General features: G+C 32.9%; 1 protein-coding gene across 2 annotated transcripts in view; it reads left to right on the top strand.

Moving 5' to 3' along the window:
- The window catches only part of LOC129962093 (calcium-activated chloride channel regulator 2-like), a 53748-nt gene that overhangs the window by 8710 nt on the left and 25910 nt on the right, over positions 1 to 19128 (top strand). For both annotated transcript variants that reach the window (XM_056075814.1, XM_056075815.1), the window contains exons 2-7: positions 3995 to 4286; positions 7952 to 8111; positions 9655 to 9787; positions 12488 to 12606; positions 16166 to 16283; positions 17313 to 17525. In XM_056075814.1, the coding sequence (XP_055931789.1) occupies positions 3995 to 4286; positions 7952 to 8111; positions 9655 to 9787; positions 12488 to 12606; positions 16166 to 16283; positions 17313 to 17525 (1035 nt within the window). The remainder of the gene's footprint in view (positions 1 to 3994; positions 4287 to 7951; positions 8112 to 9654; positions 9788 to 12487; positions 12607 to 16165; positions 16284 to 17312; positions 17526 to 19128) is intronic.

Here is a 19128-nt window from a genome sequence, read left to right as displayed (position 1 = left end):
CTTGGTTGGTAGGGCGTTGAATTCGCATCTTTTGGATTATGAGTTTGAACCTCGCCGACCGAAGACTCCACGTGTGTATGGTGGATGGTTCACGTATAAATCTATTGTGGCCACAAAGTCCTCCAAGTCCAGACAATACCACTGGGGGTATTGGATCAGAGGTGATCGTTCTCTGATTCAGGTCTAAATTACGATCTGTGGTTGAATGAAGGAAATTTATGAATGAAGTCCGGCCCGTAAAAAAGGGATTGTGACGCATGAGTAGCTAAGTCGTACTCTTTGCCCTAGATGGCGCTACTGAAACAAGAGTCGCTCACTCGGCTTAAAATCGCTGACTTCGTCAGAGGGCTTGTCTATGACAAGTGCCATAAGGAACAACAACAGGTGTCTTACTCTTTGAAGGTATTCTATAAAATGTACAATGAAATTCCTATTAAATATTAAAAGAAAGTTCGGTTTTATTACCGAAAAGTTCGACAGATGCAATAACGGATGACGACCTTTTATTCTGGAAGAATATACGAAACACAGGTAGCAAAACGTAGGCAAAGTGCACAAAAAGACAGCACATACCAGCAAATTGCTACTAAACAACTGCAATAATCAAATGCGTTCCTAGAGAATTCGCAGGAGATCAGCATTCCAAAGTTCTCAATTGCTCCTTCTCTTGATTAACTGTTCCTCTCTGTGTGCCCGTATTATTATAGCTTCCGTAGCAGAGCATCAAATGTTTTAGAACAAATTCTAGAACTCGAGTCCGAATGGAGATATCGCCAAGATTCTCAAATATGCCAATTTTTCATTTTAATTTTCTAAGTCATTCAAATAATCGGGGGTCTTTAACATGGCATCCTCTCAGTTGCCATTAAAATGTTTGTAAAACTCTCTTCCGTAAAGAAATTAACAACGCGGGAAAGAAATGTTCACAGATTCTCAATAGTATGTAAATTTTGTTCAAAGCTTTTGTTCTTTCGATAATTAAAAACATATTTTAATTATTGAAAGAAAAACAAAACATTATTTTGAAAATTCAGCTTGTGCACTTAAAAATATTTAGAAAAAGTTTAACTTTTAGGTGGTATTTATTACCAGACAGTATCTAGTTTTGATCGAAATACATTTTTAGATGATAATAATAAAAAAGTTATAGAAAAATTATTGTCAAATATTAATATGTAAATATTAATATTATAAAAATTTCATAACTCGAAGTCAATAATTTGCAAAAATACTTGATAAGATCAATCATTATCTTAGTGAAAATTTCCATCCCCCCCCCTCTTCATAAGCCTTTTGCAATTGAGTTAAAAGATGGATGGCAAATTTGTCTTTGAGTGAAACATTAAGATTAGAAACATTGGAAATAAATAGATAAAAGTCTTTCAGATCAATCATTTGCATTCTCTACTTTCACGATTGAAGATATTTCCTAACACTTATCAGTTTTGAATATTATCTTACATTCATTGTCATAAGCTATCAGTAGGACTTTGATACTTATAAGGAATGTGAAAGTAGATAAGTGAAATAAAATGAGCTCTTAAAAACACATCTGTAATAGAAATTTTATATTTTTCCCGCACTTCGTTGCTCGTGACATATTGAATGGTAGAGAAATCAAAACCTAAATAACATAATATAAGGATATAAAAACGAAGTAAAAGATAATAGTGATTTTGTACCTTAATTTTCTTCATGACAATTAGATCATCTGGTCACAGCAGGTAATAATCGACAAAAATAGTCTTTCCCTCATATTCTCTAATGAATATGCGAGAAATGTGTTATGAATTCTTGTCATGCCAAAGAACGGTTGGCATGGCACTGACATACAATAGTTAAGAAATATTAACTTTTGGCTTGAGTTTAGCACTTTTACTAAAACTATTGTGCCATCCTTGGCGAGTTATTTGGCGATTAATCCCTGGCAGGCATTAATAGTAACCGAAAATCGAAATTTTGTGTTTTAGATGCGTTTTTCGTTTTTCCGCTGGTATGGTATGGAAGTATGGAGAGGTTGTGCCAGTTCAGGTGTCGTCCTCGTTAGAGTGTCGTGTTCTGACCGTGGTTTAAAATTACCACGTCCCCAAATAGTCCTAGTGTTGCTTTAAAATGGGACGTTAATATAACAAAACTAAACTGAATTAGACACGCTTTTCTCAACCGATTGAAACAAAAATTTCATACAAAACTGCACTTGTAGTTACAAATTTGATATATTTCAATCACTGCGTTATTGAATTATCGCGTTTGCATATTCCTGAAAGTATAAACTGGCAGACAATCAGCCCCTTGTAGGATTTTGCTAAAAATTTGACAGGTGTCTATAGATATTAAATCTATGCACCGATTATGTATCTAGCTCGCTTTGTTTCATAATTATCAAATTAATTTGCATTCGAAAAGCCGGACAGATAAACTTCCTCTGATCAGATTTTAATCTATCCATTATAGTGCCACCTCCGCTTGAGATTGGCTAAGTTCCAGATGCTTACAATATAATTCCAGTAGTTCTGCAGAAACAACTTGTTTTGCTAAACCGAAGGTCGAAATTGTATTATCTGTTCTTCAAAATTTATAAAATAAAAATTTTATCAATTTTACTGGTAGTAGTTTAGAACTATTTTGAAAAACACGTTTGTGCCCTTAATTTTGGGTTCGAGAGTATAAATGGTGTGGATATTTCTGAATTATATCAATTTTTAGTTTCTTGTGTACGAAACAAAGGGAAAGTATTGTAATCGTCGTTATTTTTGGCATTATGTCTGCCTGTCTTTTTTTTTATTTGTCCTCATTTTTAACAGCCTTACTTTGTTAATAATTTTTTTTTATTTTTTCTTATTATTTCATGAATTTTGCTATCACAGACTGTATGTTTATATAGAATATCATAGGTTTTCAATTCCTCTTTGATAGTTTGCTTACTAAGGCATTGCCATTTCTTAATTGAATCTCAACCAGCTCATTTCTCTCTGTTTTATTTCTCTAAGGTTACAATCCCCTTACCAAATTTTATTTAATAAATATCAGACGTTGGGCGATTTGGGCAATAGTGCAGGAGCGTCTCCCGATGACTCTCCCACTTTATGTCCATTATACCGTTTAAATAACCAGTAGGTTATAATCGCAGGTGCATGAAGCGATGTTATGTCTGTGAGCACGATAACACAAAAACGCTTTGAGCTGGATGGATGAAATTCGGCACATTGCCAGATTAGTAGATATCTGTCAAATGATGAATGAAATCCATGCAGAAAAAGTCTTATCGAATTCACTTGTATTCCATAACTAGAAGACGCAAATAGCTATGTAGATAAAATTTGGTAGAGAGGTTTAGCATAGTTATAGATTCTTAACGAATTTTGAAACAAATTGTCAAATGGTAAATCGTCTGTTGGTCTGAACTTTTGCAGGCATATAAACGTATTAATTCATAAAGTCAATGAATTGGCATGTAATCTTGTGTCTACAACTGTAGTTTCATGCCAAATTTTGGTGTCAATCTGTCGGAAAGGACTCGTTCAAGATGCACATTCGCTCTGTAGATAAACGAAAATGTGCTATATTCACGCCAAAAATCATTATTTTGCAACTATAGTTCACCAATATCATGCAAGGTATTCATGGCCGTGCCCAAGGTCTAGAATTATTCGGGAAGACTACTCTCGCTGACTTCCAATTGTATTAATTAGAATAAGAGTTCACTTTAGAAAGCAACCAATAGATGGCAGCAGAAGGCAGAAATTAATTTTTTCATTGTTAATAAAAATAATGAAGTTGTATTATTGAAATAGAAACTTTTTCCTCCCTTTTCCATGGAATTATTCTACAGCAAAACTTTTCTCACGATACAAAAATTAGATTTTTAAAAAAATTGCTGGTAAACTAATTTAAGATATAAATTGTTAAAATAACATTAAATAGTAAGATTTTTTTTCAAATTTTATTTTTCAAAAAAATTATTGAAATTAATCTTCTTTTCTCCTTCCTGCAGGATCTTGTTCAGAATACATCGAACGTTTTGCGCACAGCAGTTGGCATTCGAATCGCAGCTGTCACTTTCGTCTTGCCACTGTCTTGGCCCGTCGAAACGTGGGAGAATATCACCATCACCCCCGCATCTTCAGAGCAAACAAAGAGGAAGCCGGACATAAGTGTAGATGCCACTGAATTGAGCCCCTTCGGAACGAAGCCTGTCACTCTGCAACACGGAGGATGTGGAGTGGGTGGTCACCAAATTATCCTGCCCTTAGATTTCCTCAGCAGTACTGATGGGTATCCCAAAGGTAATGTTGGCAGTTAGTTATCCATGCTATACATGCATTGTATTGTTACGGAACTTCAATTCCACTAAGTCCGTAAAGTCATTGGGTTCGCTTGTAGTGAGTGTATGGTGTGAAAACAATTAGCAGGCTTCAATAACGATCGACGACTTTTATTAAACACGAAGATAAGAATACGCAGACAGCAAATACACAGCCGAAACTAACACAGAAACACACATCAACACACTACAACAAATAGTAGCCCACTAGTAGTAATCGGTAGTAATAAACCACAACCCACAAAGTGGCCAGACAGACTTCAGCTGGAGGAGGGAATCTATGTAGCTACACTCTACAGTCTCTCTAAACACCTTAAATTCTCCACTGTTCTTCGCTTTAGCTGTATCCAATTGTCGACTCACTACTACTCGGCTGGCTACTCCTTACACGACTCGATGCTGCTTCTACAATAAACACCAGGACTCGGCACACAGCTCAATTCAGAAATCGCTTGCCACACAACGCTTGGACTGATCTAATTATTCACCGTTGACTCTTTCGACGATTCAATACACGACTGTCTTCAGATTAGACTGCGGGCCTTTTATAGTTCCCGAAGCCGGGCGGAAAAGGTTCTGGACCAATCAGGCATTCTTGGTTCCTATTGGTTCTACCATTAAAATTCTTAAAGATTGTATGTAGATTCACACATTTCAAAGTATAGATTTGTCAAATTTAGTAGCTCCGCATCAGAGGGTTTATTAGTAGAGACAAAGATAGAGATTCATATAGCTTATTTTCATTCAATATTAATAAATTAGCCTGTGATGATTTGTTTATATGATTTTGAATGATTAAACTCGTAAAATCTGAGGCTTGTTTCATTAAGAATGGTTTTACTATTTTCTTTTAAATCAATAATTTGAACTTTTTAAAAGTTTATTTTGATAGATGATTTCGGAAGCGCATGATTCCTAGCTCTGAATCGAAGGGTTTTATATGTAGAGCGCCAACATGCATACATTTTTTCCGTTTATTAGTGGAGACAAAGATATAGATTCATATAGCTTATTTTCATACAATATTAATAAATTAGCCTGTGATGATTTGTTTATATGATTTTGAATGATTAAACTCGTAAAATCTGAGGCTTGTTTCATTAAGAATGGTTTTACTATTTTCTTTCAAATCAATAATTTGAATTTTTTAAAAGTTTGTTTTGATAGAGGATTTCGAGAGCGCATGACTCCTCCATGTAAATTTAATTGTCCGATCTGCTATGCTTTTTGTACTAAGTTGTTGCCGCCGACGTCCTGGCCTAGAGGCAAGGAGTCTTTCCCCGTGATATGGGCGTCCCGGGTTCGAGTTCGGGTATGGTTGTTCTTTATCCTGTGTTCTATTTGTGAGGTGTGTACAAGAGCCCCCTCACCCCCATGTGAAAAAGGGTTATGCAAGTGAGTGTGTGAGCGTCATCTTCATATAAGCTTAAGTCAGACTTCTGTCCTCGGGTGTTCAGGAGTCTTTGCCTTCAGAAGCTACTGCACCCCTCTTTTCCCAATCTCTCTTGGGCTTGGTTTGAATTGGTGTTCCATCCAAGGGGGATAAGCAGCCGTAACAACAAAGTTGTTGCCAGATTTTCAAAAAAAATCAAAGAATTAATCATTTATCTCTTTCTGAATGTATGGGAACATTCAAAACTGAACTCATTAGTATAATAAAGTATATTAGTTCTAATAATCAAATACCACTAAAGCCATGCGGTATTTTCCCATGTCCAATCTTCTGCTCCTCTCCTTCTTCAAAATGATTTAGTCTTTTATTGATTTATAGACAAATAGCAAAGACAGTTTATGGATGTGAACGCATTAGTTATCTGTTTGCAGACAACCAAATTTACTGTGCTTTTACACATGCCTCAACATATTATGATTCCATAAAAAAGAGGGTGGGGAAAAGAGACAAATGGAGAAGATTTATATCTTTTTTCTTAAGCAGTGTATAGAACACCATACGCCTTCGGCGACCAGTTTGTTTGCCGGAATGAATGGTCACTAAATATTTTCAATTAAATATTTTATATCGCTTGGTCTTAGTAATATATAGTTAAAAATATAATAGCTTCTTCAGTAAAATATTTTTGTTTCAAATTTTGATAAATATATAGTATAAAATGTCTCTTGAAAGTGTCTGTATGTTTGAAAGAGAAAAACTCCAGAAATACTTAACTGATATTGGAGCTATTTGTACCATTTTTTTAAGGCATTTATTGAGAAAGGTTTTAGTTTAGTGCGGTTTCTGCTATTACATACTATTTTAGAAGCCTTACTCTTTTCTATTCATTGTACTAAGCATTTCCCCTTATTTTCTGTCAGCTCCTATAAAATTCGTGAAACATTTATATACTCTGCTATTTCTAGTCTTTTTAAAATGCATCTTGATTTCTAAAGTAAAAGAACGTAAAGGTTGGTATTTTTTTTCGTGTTAATCGCATATTAAATTTAAATTTTTAACAGATCTTTCTCATAATTAAATAGATACATCGATTACGGTCCCGAAATTTGCTTGTTAGAAACAATTTATTTTAAAACCAAAAGTTCATTTGCACTACTTTATACGTTTCAGTATTTTTCTATTGATTTACCAACGATAATTCGGATTGTAAAACAAAAACAAACACTAAAAAAATATCAACGATTTACTAATAACTTTTATCAATAACTTTGGTATTCTTCCAGAATTCTTATGCTTTTGTATTATGGTCAATCTTAGGTTCAATTTTCGTTCAAAATTTTCAAGTGTCTTTGCATATTTGTTGAGCAATATCTTACAATATATAAATATTTTTTAAAATTGATTAAATATAGAAAAAAAATTGTATGATATAGACATTTTTATCAATGAAAAAATACTTTTTTTTTGTATTTTAAGTTGATATAAAAATTATTTTTGAACTGTAAGAATTTAGTGATAACACCAAATTTTCGCTTAATTTTTAAGCAGAATTTAAAAAAAAATATTCTCTCTTATGCACATTTCCATCCACACACGCACGCATCGGCACATTATATTTATCCTTATTATTAACTAACCATCTTTGACGACTGGCCTGTTCGCCAGTGTTAATGCTCGCTAAAACTTTCAATTAAATATTATATGTGAGCCATGTTTGGTAGTTCTGGTCAAATGATCTAGAGTGCAAGTACACACGCACGCATAGGCACATTATATTTATCCTTATTATTAACTAGCCATCTTTGACAATTGGCCTGTTCGCCAGTGTTAATGCTCGTTAAATTTTTCAATTAAATATTATATGTAATCCGATATCTCCATAGCTTCAAATTTTGATACTGTATAATTAATTCATACTATTATCAAGACCTTAAGTCGTTCTGTGACTTAGACTAATTAAATTTGATATGTGATCTTTTCTACAAAAATTGTAATTCTATGTCAAATTTTGATTTCAATCAATGGGAAAAAAAGGCAACCAAAATGCATATTTGGTATTCTTCAATATAACTAAAAAGCATAAAATGCTCATATACAGAACTTTCAATATAAATATCTGAACCTTCTTAGCGAGTTAAAAATTAATGATTAAAAGTTAAGCAATCTTCCCTATGTAAGAAAGAGTTAAAATCTTTGGATAAATACAAACTTATTAAAACAATTTTTTTTTTCAGACAAACTATTAGCCAGAGAATGGTTAAAATACCGGTATGGAGTTTTTGATGAAAATGGATTCGCAAACGACAATTTGTACCCCGATTACTACAGAATTCCCGGAAGCTCTGAAATTAGAATCGCAGAATGCACGAACTCAAATGTCACGTACAATTTCAAGTAAGTTTATTGACACTTTTTTCTATATAATTGTAAAACGGTATTTTTTATTTTCTATATATGAAGTATACAAAATAGAAGTATTGTAATCGTCAAACAAATTCCACCTTGAAATTTTGTTTGTTTATTTGAATGTTTCATACCTCATGAGTCCTATAAAACATGTTTGGAATTGCATCTATCTGCCTGTTTATGAACTCTATGGCTTTAAAATCTTTGGAGCTAGAGAATAGAAACTTTGTACGGGATTCTAATACTACATTTGTAGATTTCTGCCAAATTATAAATAAAATCTGATCAAATAAAGCCTATCCGCGGGCATGTAGATGTAATAAGCACAGAGAGCTAGATGGATGGGAATTAGAGTTTTATCACTAGGAAAATAGATGTGTTTTCACTATTCATATCAAATATTTGAATGGGTTGACCGTCTGTCTCTCTCTATATATTCACATGCATCTAAGTACGATAGTTAAAAATACAATGATGAAATAAAAGAAATTTGTCATCACAACATTACACATATCCCCGAAAACGTGAATTGCAGTATTTTCATAATTGAATTTCATTATTTTTGAGATCGATTGATGAATCCTTTTTTATGTAATAATCCTACAATATATATATTTTTTATTATTTCAAGCACTTTTTATAAAAATTTATTTATTTTATTGTTCAATCAATCAACCTAAATATACTTTTCATTATATATGTTTTAATTATTTGGCACATTTCATTACTTGATGAAGTTCAATCTACTTTTGCTTTTCTTCCAAAGTTATATCATATATGTTTATGAATCTTGTTACTAAAATTGTTGTTCTGTTTTGAATCTTATTTTCAATCAGTTTATAAAACTACACCAAAAATATTCTATTTCTTCTCTATACTACGAAGCACAAAGCATCCATGTGCAGGGACTGAAAATAAAAATCTGAGTACTCATGGCGTTATCAGTCAAGCCTATGTTCGCAATTTTTATGCGGATGAAGAAGAGATAATATCTTTATTAACAGTATACGAAAAAAAAGTTTTGAGCAGACCACTTATGCTATTTGAGTTCTTGAGTTTATAGAGAGATAGAATTAATTCAAAAACAAGCGTTCATGAGATCCAAAAACTTGTAAATGAATCAAAATTTCAAGTTTTTGGACGATACTTTTTTTTTCCTATGCAAAACAGTAAAAATAGAATTGAATTATTGTAATTTTAATGATCTTCATAATTTTCGGATTTTTTTTCCTATTATAAGCGTACGGGACAATATTCGAGATACTTATTTATTGCAATTTTTGTTTAATATTGATTGAGATAATCAATATTAAACAAAATTGTCTCATATGTTTAATATTTTTGTATATATCATCACAACTACAACCACACCTACAACTTTTCAACATAGTCATATTCTTACAGTAACGCATTAAATTGTACATTGACAGTATGATTACTGAATGAAAAATATTCGATATTCTCTCTGAAAATCAAATTTTCAATGCCGTCACATTCTGACAATAATACATTGAACTGTTTATTAACACAGGAAGCCAATTTCAGGCGACGAATGCGATATGGATTCAGCAGGTGACTTCGGTCATTGCAGAGCACATCCTGACGCAGAATTGGCCATCAACGTTACATCCTCCTTGATGTACTACCACAAAGATTTACTAAATGTAAGTATTTTAAATTGACCAATCAAATTTTTAATATGATACAAAGAACTGCATTTAAAAATTGAGGTTCGAAAGTTATTTTTTCATTATTGACTAAGAAAAACAAGTATTTACTAACCAGCCGCCTTTAACGACTAGCTAGTTCGCCAAGAATATTGGTAATGTTTAATTTGAATTTTTTATACATAATTTTAATTTTGTAGATAATACCATTAAAAATATTTCTAAATATCAAACTGAGAAAGATGTATAGATTATTATTTTAATGGCTTTACATTTGTTTTATTTATTATGTAAATGAACTTTCATAAGTGAGTCAAATCTCGTGTTATCCTAGTTTCAATAAAAATATAACTATCTAGTTATCTATCATCTAACTTTCCCGGTATTGTTATCCCCCGGGAGCATCTCGAAATGAGGATAAGAAGCTTCTGGCATGGTGGTTGGTTCTTGCCACCCTTGAGGGTATACGAAAGGGTGGAGGGTCTGTCTCCTCCTATCGATGACGGCGCATTCTTCCTTAGGGAAGGGTTGTACCGTGGCCGGTGATGGGCCTTAGGAATCAACCACAATTCCCACCAATGTTAGTGTTGTGGCGGTCCGGTCATTCAGTTTTCTTTATCCGTGTGCCTTCGGGGTGGGTCGGAGAGTCAGTGATATGATTTCCCGGTATTTGTTATTTGAATAGCCTTCTGCTTGCAGCATAAGGGATTTAAATATCTATTGTGTAAGGCTTCTTTGTTATGTGAATGAAGCTTTCTAATGGAGCTGAAGCCCATGATATCATAGTGCCATTAAAGCATGTGACTACATTCGGGATGAATTTTTTGAAAAAATATTCGAAATTCGTTATATTTTTGAATATTTGCATTAAAAGAATTGACATTTATGGAACCATAATCCCAGTTAAGAAGCAAAACTTTTTTAAAAAAATGGAGAAAGGGCTAAAGCAGGCTTTATGCCTCCTTTTTTGGCTAAAAGGAGGTATAAGGCGAAATTTGTAAAATATAGAGGCTTATGAAATGATATCTTTAAAACTTTATAGATAGCTTAAGAAATATATTATCTAGTTCCTGAAAGAATAAAAGTAAGCTGTATTTTTATTAATTCTGTAAAATTTAATAACACGAAATTTCCAATTTTTTTCAAGTTAAGAAGCACTGAAATTATTACAAAATATTTCTAATTGAATACGTTGATTATTTTCTTGTTAAATATATTGAGAATTTATTAAACCAAATCTGAACAAAAAATATGCATTAGATTTTAATTTATGATGCTTTCCATAAGAAAATTTTACCTAAGATCAGATTGCGAGACAATAGTATCTTAAGATATAAAAAAGCATTAAAACATATGTAAATGAAAATATAATAATCAGTGCAACTTCTCAAAAAATAGACTTAGAAATAAAATTCTAACGGCTTTATAAAGAAACCTGCTTAAACATTAAGAAAATTAAATAAAAAAAATTACAATAAAAAATCATATATGTTGGTCAAGACGGTCTTGACCAATCGTACTCATTGATGCCGATTGATTTATTGATTGCTATATATTTTCAAAGATACCTGACATTTACCTGAAAGACGCAGTTTCAACGAGTATTCGACTGGCGAAGTCTTGAAGTCAATGTGCCCAAGAACAGATCGAAACATTCCATGTCCTGGGGCATAAATAGCCGTGGTTTTAAAATCCAGCAATTTAAGGAATGCAGATGTCGAAAACTCAATACTAGACAAACACTTTAATCAAATATGAATAATATTTGCAATCTCATTTCAAAGTCAAAGAGGTCGAATTTTGTTTATTCCAAAAGAAAAGTTCTAACCAGTATGACCCGACTTCAAAATAATGCCCGTATCATCTTAAAACTACCCCACACTTTCATGTGGGCCATAGTCTAAATTTTGAGGGCGATCTATTGCTAAATGTACTGTCTTTTGTTAAATATTATTACAAATCTAAACGTGTTCCTATAAAGGGCTTATTTTTTTTATATTGTAACCATCCAAGACGATTGATATCTGGTTTTGGATGGTTGGATCAAATTTGGCGTGCTTGGCGAGAAACTGATCATTGTTCTTAAATTTTGATACATTATCACGAAAAAACATTTAAAATTATTGTATAGACAAGATTTCTAAAAACAAAACCGTTATGAGTAGACTTAGGAATAGTGTCCGGTCACCAAATTCAAATTTATGGGAGCGACTTTTCACCAAATATGTCGAATTAATCACTAAATTATACTGTTGTCCTAAAAATGGCCTCATAAATTATATTAATGTAATATGCCTATCTAATATGTTGGACATGCTGTGCGTTTTTGACCGACTGACTTGATTTTGGGTGCTTGGCAGAAAACCAGACAATATTCTTAAGTCTCAATGTTTTTGTCAAAAAATCAAATCAAAATATTTTCTTTATTGTTAATGTAATTTCTAAATCTTTATAAATAAAATAAGATGAAACAAATACCTCTTGAATTTGGTCTTGAAACGAATATTTTTTTACATTCTTACTTCTCCACCATATGAAAACAGAACTGTGATTGGTTGGAATTTAGGATACCGCCCCCTGTTGTAAGATGATTGTGCATTTGAAAATATGCTTCCTGGCAAACAAGCTGGTCGAGAAAAGCGGTTAATCTACTTTTATATAATGATATTTCAAAAAATATTATTTTATTTGTGATAGATGGAACATATTTGCGGAAAAGATGGCCACCCACACCACAGCACCGCTCGAAATAAGCAGAATGCCCTGTGTAACGGTCAAAGCATCTGGGACGTCATCAAGCTATCGAAAGATCTTGAGTAAGTGTCTCGCTTTGTTATGCAAACCTATGAGTGTTCATATCTACAAACTTTTTATCTTCTCGTACACAAAGTATGCAATAAGAAACTACTGTACTCTTCGAAAAATTCAAATTCGTGGTTTTAACATATCTTTACGTCTTATACCTAGTTGAGCCCGAAAAGTGTATTTTGCAATAAAATATATTTGAGATCATGATAATTTAGAAAATGCAAAGAGCTAGAGTGATGAGATTTGTTAAATAGTCTTTAAATTAAAATTTTCACGGGTTGAATTTGTTTGAATTGAACAAACTGAATTTGTTTGTCTCGCCGAGTGAAAATAACCACTACAAAAAGAGCTAGAAAAATAAAATTAGTTTTGCAGTTTTAACATCTGAAAAATATTATCTTATCAGTTAAATCGTCTCCAAAAATGTACATGAATAAAATTGAGAATGTGATCTCTTTACAAAGATTACAATTCTGTGCCAAATTTTGGTTTAAAGCGGAAGACGAAAAGGCGTCTAAAATGCATACTCGGATTTCTCATCACACTACAAAGTATAAAATGCTCAAACACGAGAATATGAAAATAATATCTAATGATTCATGACGTTCACGGTCTTGCGCGAGGTCCAGAATTATTATGCGGGGGTGGGGGAGAGCGGATTATTAGAGAATTTATGAGAAAATTTCGGATGGATACTCCTACTGGTTTGACTTTCCCATATATAAAGATAAAATTCTATAGCCTCCAAAAAGTATATCCCAAGATTAGAAGAATCTTTCCATTTTAAGCAGCTTTCAGTCCATGGAATCATTTTAGGAATCATACCTATCTTATAATCAAGGAACAAGACGAATCAAATTTACGCAACTGACTACAGCAAAATTGAGGCAAATTTAGTTATATTAACGTCCCGTTTTTAAAACGACACTAGGGCTATTTTGGGACGGACCTCGTAATTTTGAAACGCGTTCAAACGACAAGGACGACACCTGAGCTGGCAACCCCTTCTCCAAACTTCCACACCACACCAATTGAGGAAAGAAATTTGATATGTGGTCTCTGCACTACGATTGTAAAAATACTTCAAATTATGGATGATACATGTTAAAGAGAAATGGATGGCATATGTTTATATATGAATAATATATGTTGATGTATATTCTTTTCGCTTCTTGACAAAATATGTCATAAAAGGGAAGTAAATGATAAAAATTCGAGGAGACCATTCACAATGGTTTGTTGGGGTCTTTATCTAATGTCAGAATCTTGTGGTTATCATATTTATTCTTATAGAATGTTCTAATTTTAAGTGTCAACACAGGACCCTGTTTGTGGAGTGATAATTTCGGAGCTAAATAGTCATACGTAACTTTATCAGTGGACAGTAAATAATTCTATCATTGTTATATAGTGTGTCTTCTTATGTCCTTCAAACCCACATTAACTTGAGAACGGTAGCGATTATTTCCACACACTTGGTGTTCAGATATTGTTACGAAATTTCCGGGTTTCGTTTGGATAGTGGGAGTTATATGGTGTGGAGAACACTCAATCAGCAGGCGGCAGTAGAAAATGAAACAACGACGTTTATTTAAACGAAAATACACAGGACAACACAAAGATGACACTATATACAGCACACAATTATCTTCAGCGGAGACGTGCAGACAACAGACTCTAATGCAGACCGTAGCGCACAACTTAATTCAGCACTCACTTCACTCCGTCGCTGCTCCGCTAATCTCTGGAAGGCCAGTTCTTTCTGTCGATTTCGACTACTCTGCCCTAGCAGCTGCGGCCGCTTCCTTTTATAGGTCTCAGGAGGCGGGGCTAGACGCCTCTCAACCAATCAGGAACGTTTGAGGCGTATCTCGGTTCCAACTGGGCAGATCGGGAAAATTCTCGATGTTTCGGGTATAACCTATTTTGGCGCCAAAGTCGCCAAATTCATTGCCAAGTCGCCAAATGGTCGCCAAGCTCTGGAACCTCCGACGCGACACCGGACTCCGTCCAGTACCGATGATTGTAAAACATTCTTTCCGATGGTTCAACCAACTATGCTGGGAAGCAGCATTACAGATTCGTAACAATATATTGGCGGTCATGCTTTACATGGTGAGATCGGTTACAGCGTTATATAACAAAGGAGTTATCATTCCTCTTTCAAAAATGGTTATAAGATATGAAAAAAAAAGTCAATCATAAAATTGAAGTGCGTTTTCAATTCAAAACAAGAAGATATTTTGAACGCAATAATGGTAAGAACAAAATATGTAAAAACGTGCATTCGCTGCTCGCGAATTTTCAGAGCTGGGACGTAACAATTCACGACAATAAGAAAGAAATGATCATATTTTGAGCAACATGCGTCGACTCAATGAAAGAGGTGAGGAACTGCCTTTTGAACATCTAAAATAAAAGGCATTTCCTAATAACTAATTGAACTGTTTTATTTTTAATATTTTTCAAGCATAGAATTAATTGAAATCATTGCCAAATAAATGTGCGTTTGCACGTTTTATTTTTAGAATTATTGTGTAGAAAGTAAATTTTCTTATTAAATAGAAAACGCTTTACAATTTTGTAACTGGCTTTTTTATCCGTATCTTGTACCATCTACAAGTTCAGAGCGGTGATTCTTAATTCTTTGTTTTCCGTCTGGTGGTGCTGTAACTGATTTCTCTACATAGCTCATAACTCCTTTATTATACCTAGATACCAAATTTGTGGCAATATTTATCGCCGTTTTCCAGTTAATGCAAGATAGCAGGACTTTAGTGAACACCTAATATAATATCCTATTGTTTGGGATACATGCCAAATATCCACAAAAGTCAAAAATTTTAATTTTTGAATTAAAACTCAATGCGTTTTAATATTTGTAAAATAAGATACTGAATATGTCTACAATTTATATTTATTTGATGAGCTAGTTTTTGCTATAACGGAATCACATTTCTCTTTAACTTATTTTTTATCGATTTTGTGAGGGTAAATGCTGAGCCGATCACTTCTAAATAGAGGCTCAAGTGAAAAAAAAAAAAAAAAAAAAATAGGGACCTTAAAATATTTTTTCGCAGACAAAAATAAGAAAATTCAAAAAATTTCTAAACACATTTAATAAAATTTTATTTATTAAAATATTTAAATGTGCTCATTTCATGTTGGATGATGCTTTTAGCATAGGCCACATATCTTTTGGAAGTAGATTTGATACACATAGTCAAAATTGAAAAGAAAATTTTCCATCCATCGTTTTTAGAGCTTTGGCCACAATGAGAAAAGGTCGGCCTGCAAACATGCTTTAAAAAAATTAATTAACTTAATAGTGTAATAGTTCCCAAATGTGTGAGAGAAGTGTTATAGAATGTTACAATTTGACACTAAAAAGAGGTCAATAAGACCTTCTGATCTCCTGGATGACTGGCTGTGGAGAAAAGCCATTTAGTAATTTTTTTAGGAAAATTTGCATTCAAAGTAACGATTAAGTTAATTGTAATGCTTTGGATAAATGATTAGGAAATCGCAAATGAATTGATAATGTTTTTTTTCTTTTTATTTTCGCAGAAACACTCAACAGGAGTTCTCTGATCCAGTTCTGGAGACTATACAATTTTCTTACATTCAAGAAAGTAAACCTAGGTTTGTAGTGCTTTTAGAGGACACAGAGCCGCTATCTAAAAAGGTAAGTTAGTTTATTTCTGTTTAGTCTGGTACTATCTCGATAACAGAAGCCCACGCAAAAATATGCCAAAATCTTTGAAATATTCAAATAAAAAAATATCCAATCCCAATTCTTAAAACGAAATCATTGTTGTACTATTTTATTTCAGTCGCTCCTTACTTTATAATACTGTTTACGAAATGAATTGTGTTTGTAGTCCAATATGTTGGTTAATGATGCCACGAATATTACAGAAGAATTGAAGCACAAAAAGCAAAATATAACCAATATATACACAAAGAAAATCACTTGTAAAAATTAACAAATAAGCAGAAGCAAGCCACTAACAATATTATCAGCAGTATTCAGTGTCAGTTCTTTCTTTAAGAATAAAACTCCAGATAGGAACTGACTCGTTTGAGTACCTCAATTCTATATCTATCTATATTCTGTATCAGTTCTATATTTAAGTTCAATGTATAACAGATTACGAGCTCGCGTGAATATATCTTTCCTTCAACACATGTGGTCATATGGAATTCTTCAGAAGATTCTTCTGATCTCGGTTTCTAGAGATAGATCATAATTCCCGCAATTCTAAGAATGTTTTTCTTTTTTATCATCAGAGTTGCCGAATGGTAGTTAAGTTTTATCACCAAGTTGGTGTGTAATTTACTTGGCGTCAACCACATACTCCTTATCCAATACCCAGGAGATTACTATGACCAGTTCTAGATGGTCAATCAAACAATTTAAACCAATAAAATTTCTATTATCTATTTTTTTTTCTCGATCAAAGTACAAGGCTGTTGGACGATAAGTCGAGTTAAAGTTCGATAATAAAACGGGAAAAGACAACTCTCGGCTTATGCCTCCTTTTTTGTAGAGGGTTACTACTTTCGTACATGCACATTTTGCACTTCCGGCCTAGACGGAACTGAAAATAACGCCACCATTTAAACTTGGCGACAATTGGAGGTGATTAATGGATTCTTCTATTTTTTTTTACCTTATTTTATCATGAAATTCAAACAATTCTTGTATTTGCAGCAAGAGTCAATCCTATTTGCCTTGAGAAGATTTTATTATGACTTGCCACCCAAAAGCAGGTTGGCCATCTACGCTTACAACGACGAGATTGTGAAGGTTCTGAATTATACGGAACTTACTGATCAAAAAAGAAGTGACCTAGGCATCATCGCCACCTTTGATTATCCTCAGACAGGTGTTTGCAATTCATGTGGATTGACCAATGCATTTGAGGTATGTATCTAAAATAGAGTAAGGTGCTTCCTTGTGAGTCAAATATAGATCGAACACTTCATCTAATTTTTCATCTGGTTTGAGATGGGCATTATTGAGTTAGAGTTAATATTTATTTGTATGGTTAAGGACCATATCCTGTGCCAAATAAATGGTAAAAATCTAAAAACATTTCAAAAACAAAACGCAAAGAATAGTTACTTTTTAAGAATAAAGGTTATGTAGGACTCATATTTTTAATTTCTAGTATATCAAGTATACCAAGAGAAATATTGGAATTTTCAAAAAATTAGGCGTTGAGATTTTGATAGATATCCATGTTTCAGATTTCATACAGCATTTTTTGAAATTCAGAGGCATAATACATTTTTTGAATTATGTTACATTGTTTTACATAAAATTTGTTATATATAGTTTCAGTATCTGAAGTGCAGTTTTTGTTAAATCTTGAGCAAAATCTCATCATTTTATTTTTAGAAACTCGACCATCAAGATACCATTTGAAATTGTAGGAAACATTTTTAGAATAGACACTTTCTTCAGTCCGCGGATTCTCATGGGAAAAATAAGTACATATAGGCATTTTTCGACGATCCTATTTTTTTTCCTGACATTTTCAAAAATAATATAGGTAGTGATCTGAACATTTGATCAATTTTTTTTTCTTTTATTGAACAAGCATTTGATAGAATTTTAGAAATTTCGTGCAAATTTAAGAAAAAAAATAAATTAAAAATGCTTTCCAAATTTGTATTCTTAAAAAATTACTCCTGATCTAATAAAGCTAGCATTATGTTTGATTTCATTTTATATAAATTTTTAATACCCAAAACTTTTTATTTTGAGTTTTTAGGCTCTGATTAATAGATTTTTATTTACACACGAAAATCCAGAGTTTCAACTTCTCTGTCCTCCCATTCTTATCTAGTAACATATCCATGGCCTGTTTTGAATAATTTAATTTAAACCAATAAAACTGCTGTTAGATATTGTATCCATGTCCAAGTACAACTATAAAATATTCTTCTTGCTGATTTATAACTTATTTCTTCCTAATCATTAGAGGTAAAGCCGATTGCTAAGTCGTCTCATTAAAACTGGAATATTGTATTTTTTTTTCAATGCGGCTTGTAAATTGAGAGGGATTTTGAATTATAGAAAAATGTCATCAACTGATACTGTATCATCCGAACAAATAGATAAGGAGATAAATGATGTTTTTTTTAGAACTTGCAGCAATGTCCTGAAAGAAATTCTGGAGGAACAAGAACTTAAGCAACCTTTGAGAAGACTCATCATTATTGGGAATATATTGTATTCGAATCAGAAAGCAGTTGAGAGACAGCATGAACAATTTCTGGTGTCCATTCAAAATTGCATATTGGATGATTCGAATAAAATTAGTGGAATTCTAATCCTTCATGAAAATTTCTTCTACCATATTTGCGAAAGTTCTGATGATTTTCTTGGCGATATTATCGAAGGAACCGCCGAACTTATGGCGAAGAAAACTATCCTTGGAGCCAAGGTTATTCGCAACAGCGGTATACTACAACGATTCTTTAACGGCTGGAACACTTGCAGGGTAAAGACTCCAAGCTAC

The sequence above is a fragment of the Argiope bruennichi genome, chromosome 2, assembly GCF_947563725.1.
Source record: "Argiope bruennichi chromosome 2, qqArgBrue1.1, whole genome shotgun sequence".
NCBI classification, from domain to species: domain Eukaryota; kingdom Metazoa; phylum Arthropoda; class Arachnida; order Araneae; family Araneidae; genus Argiope; species Argiope bruennichi.
Note: the sequence above shows the minus strand (reverse complement) of the source record. Positions and strands in the feature narration are given on the sequence as shown.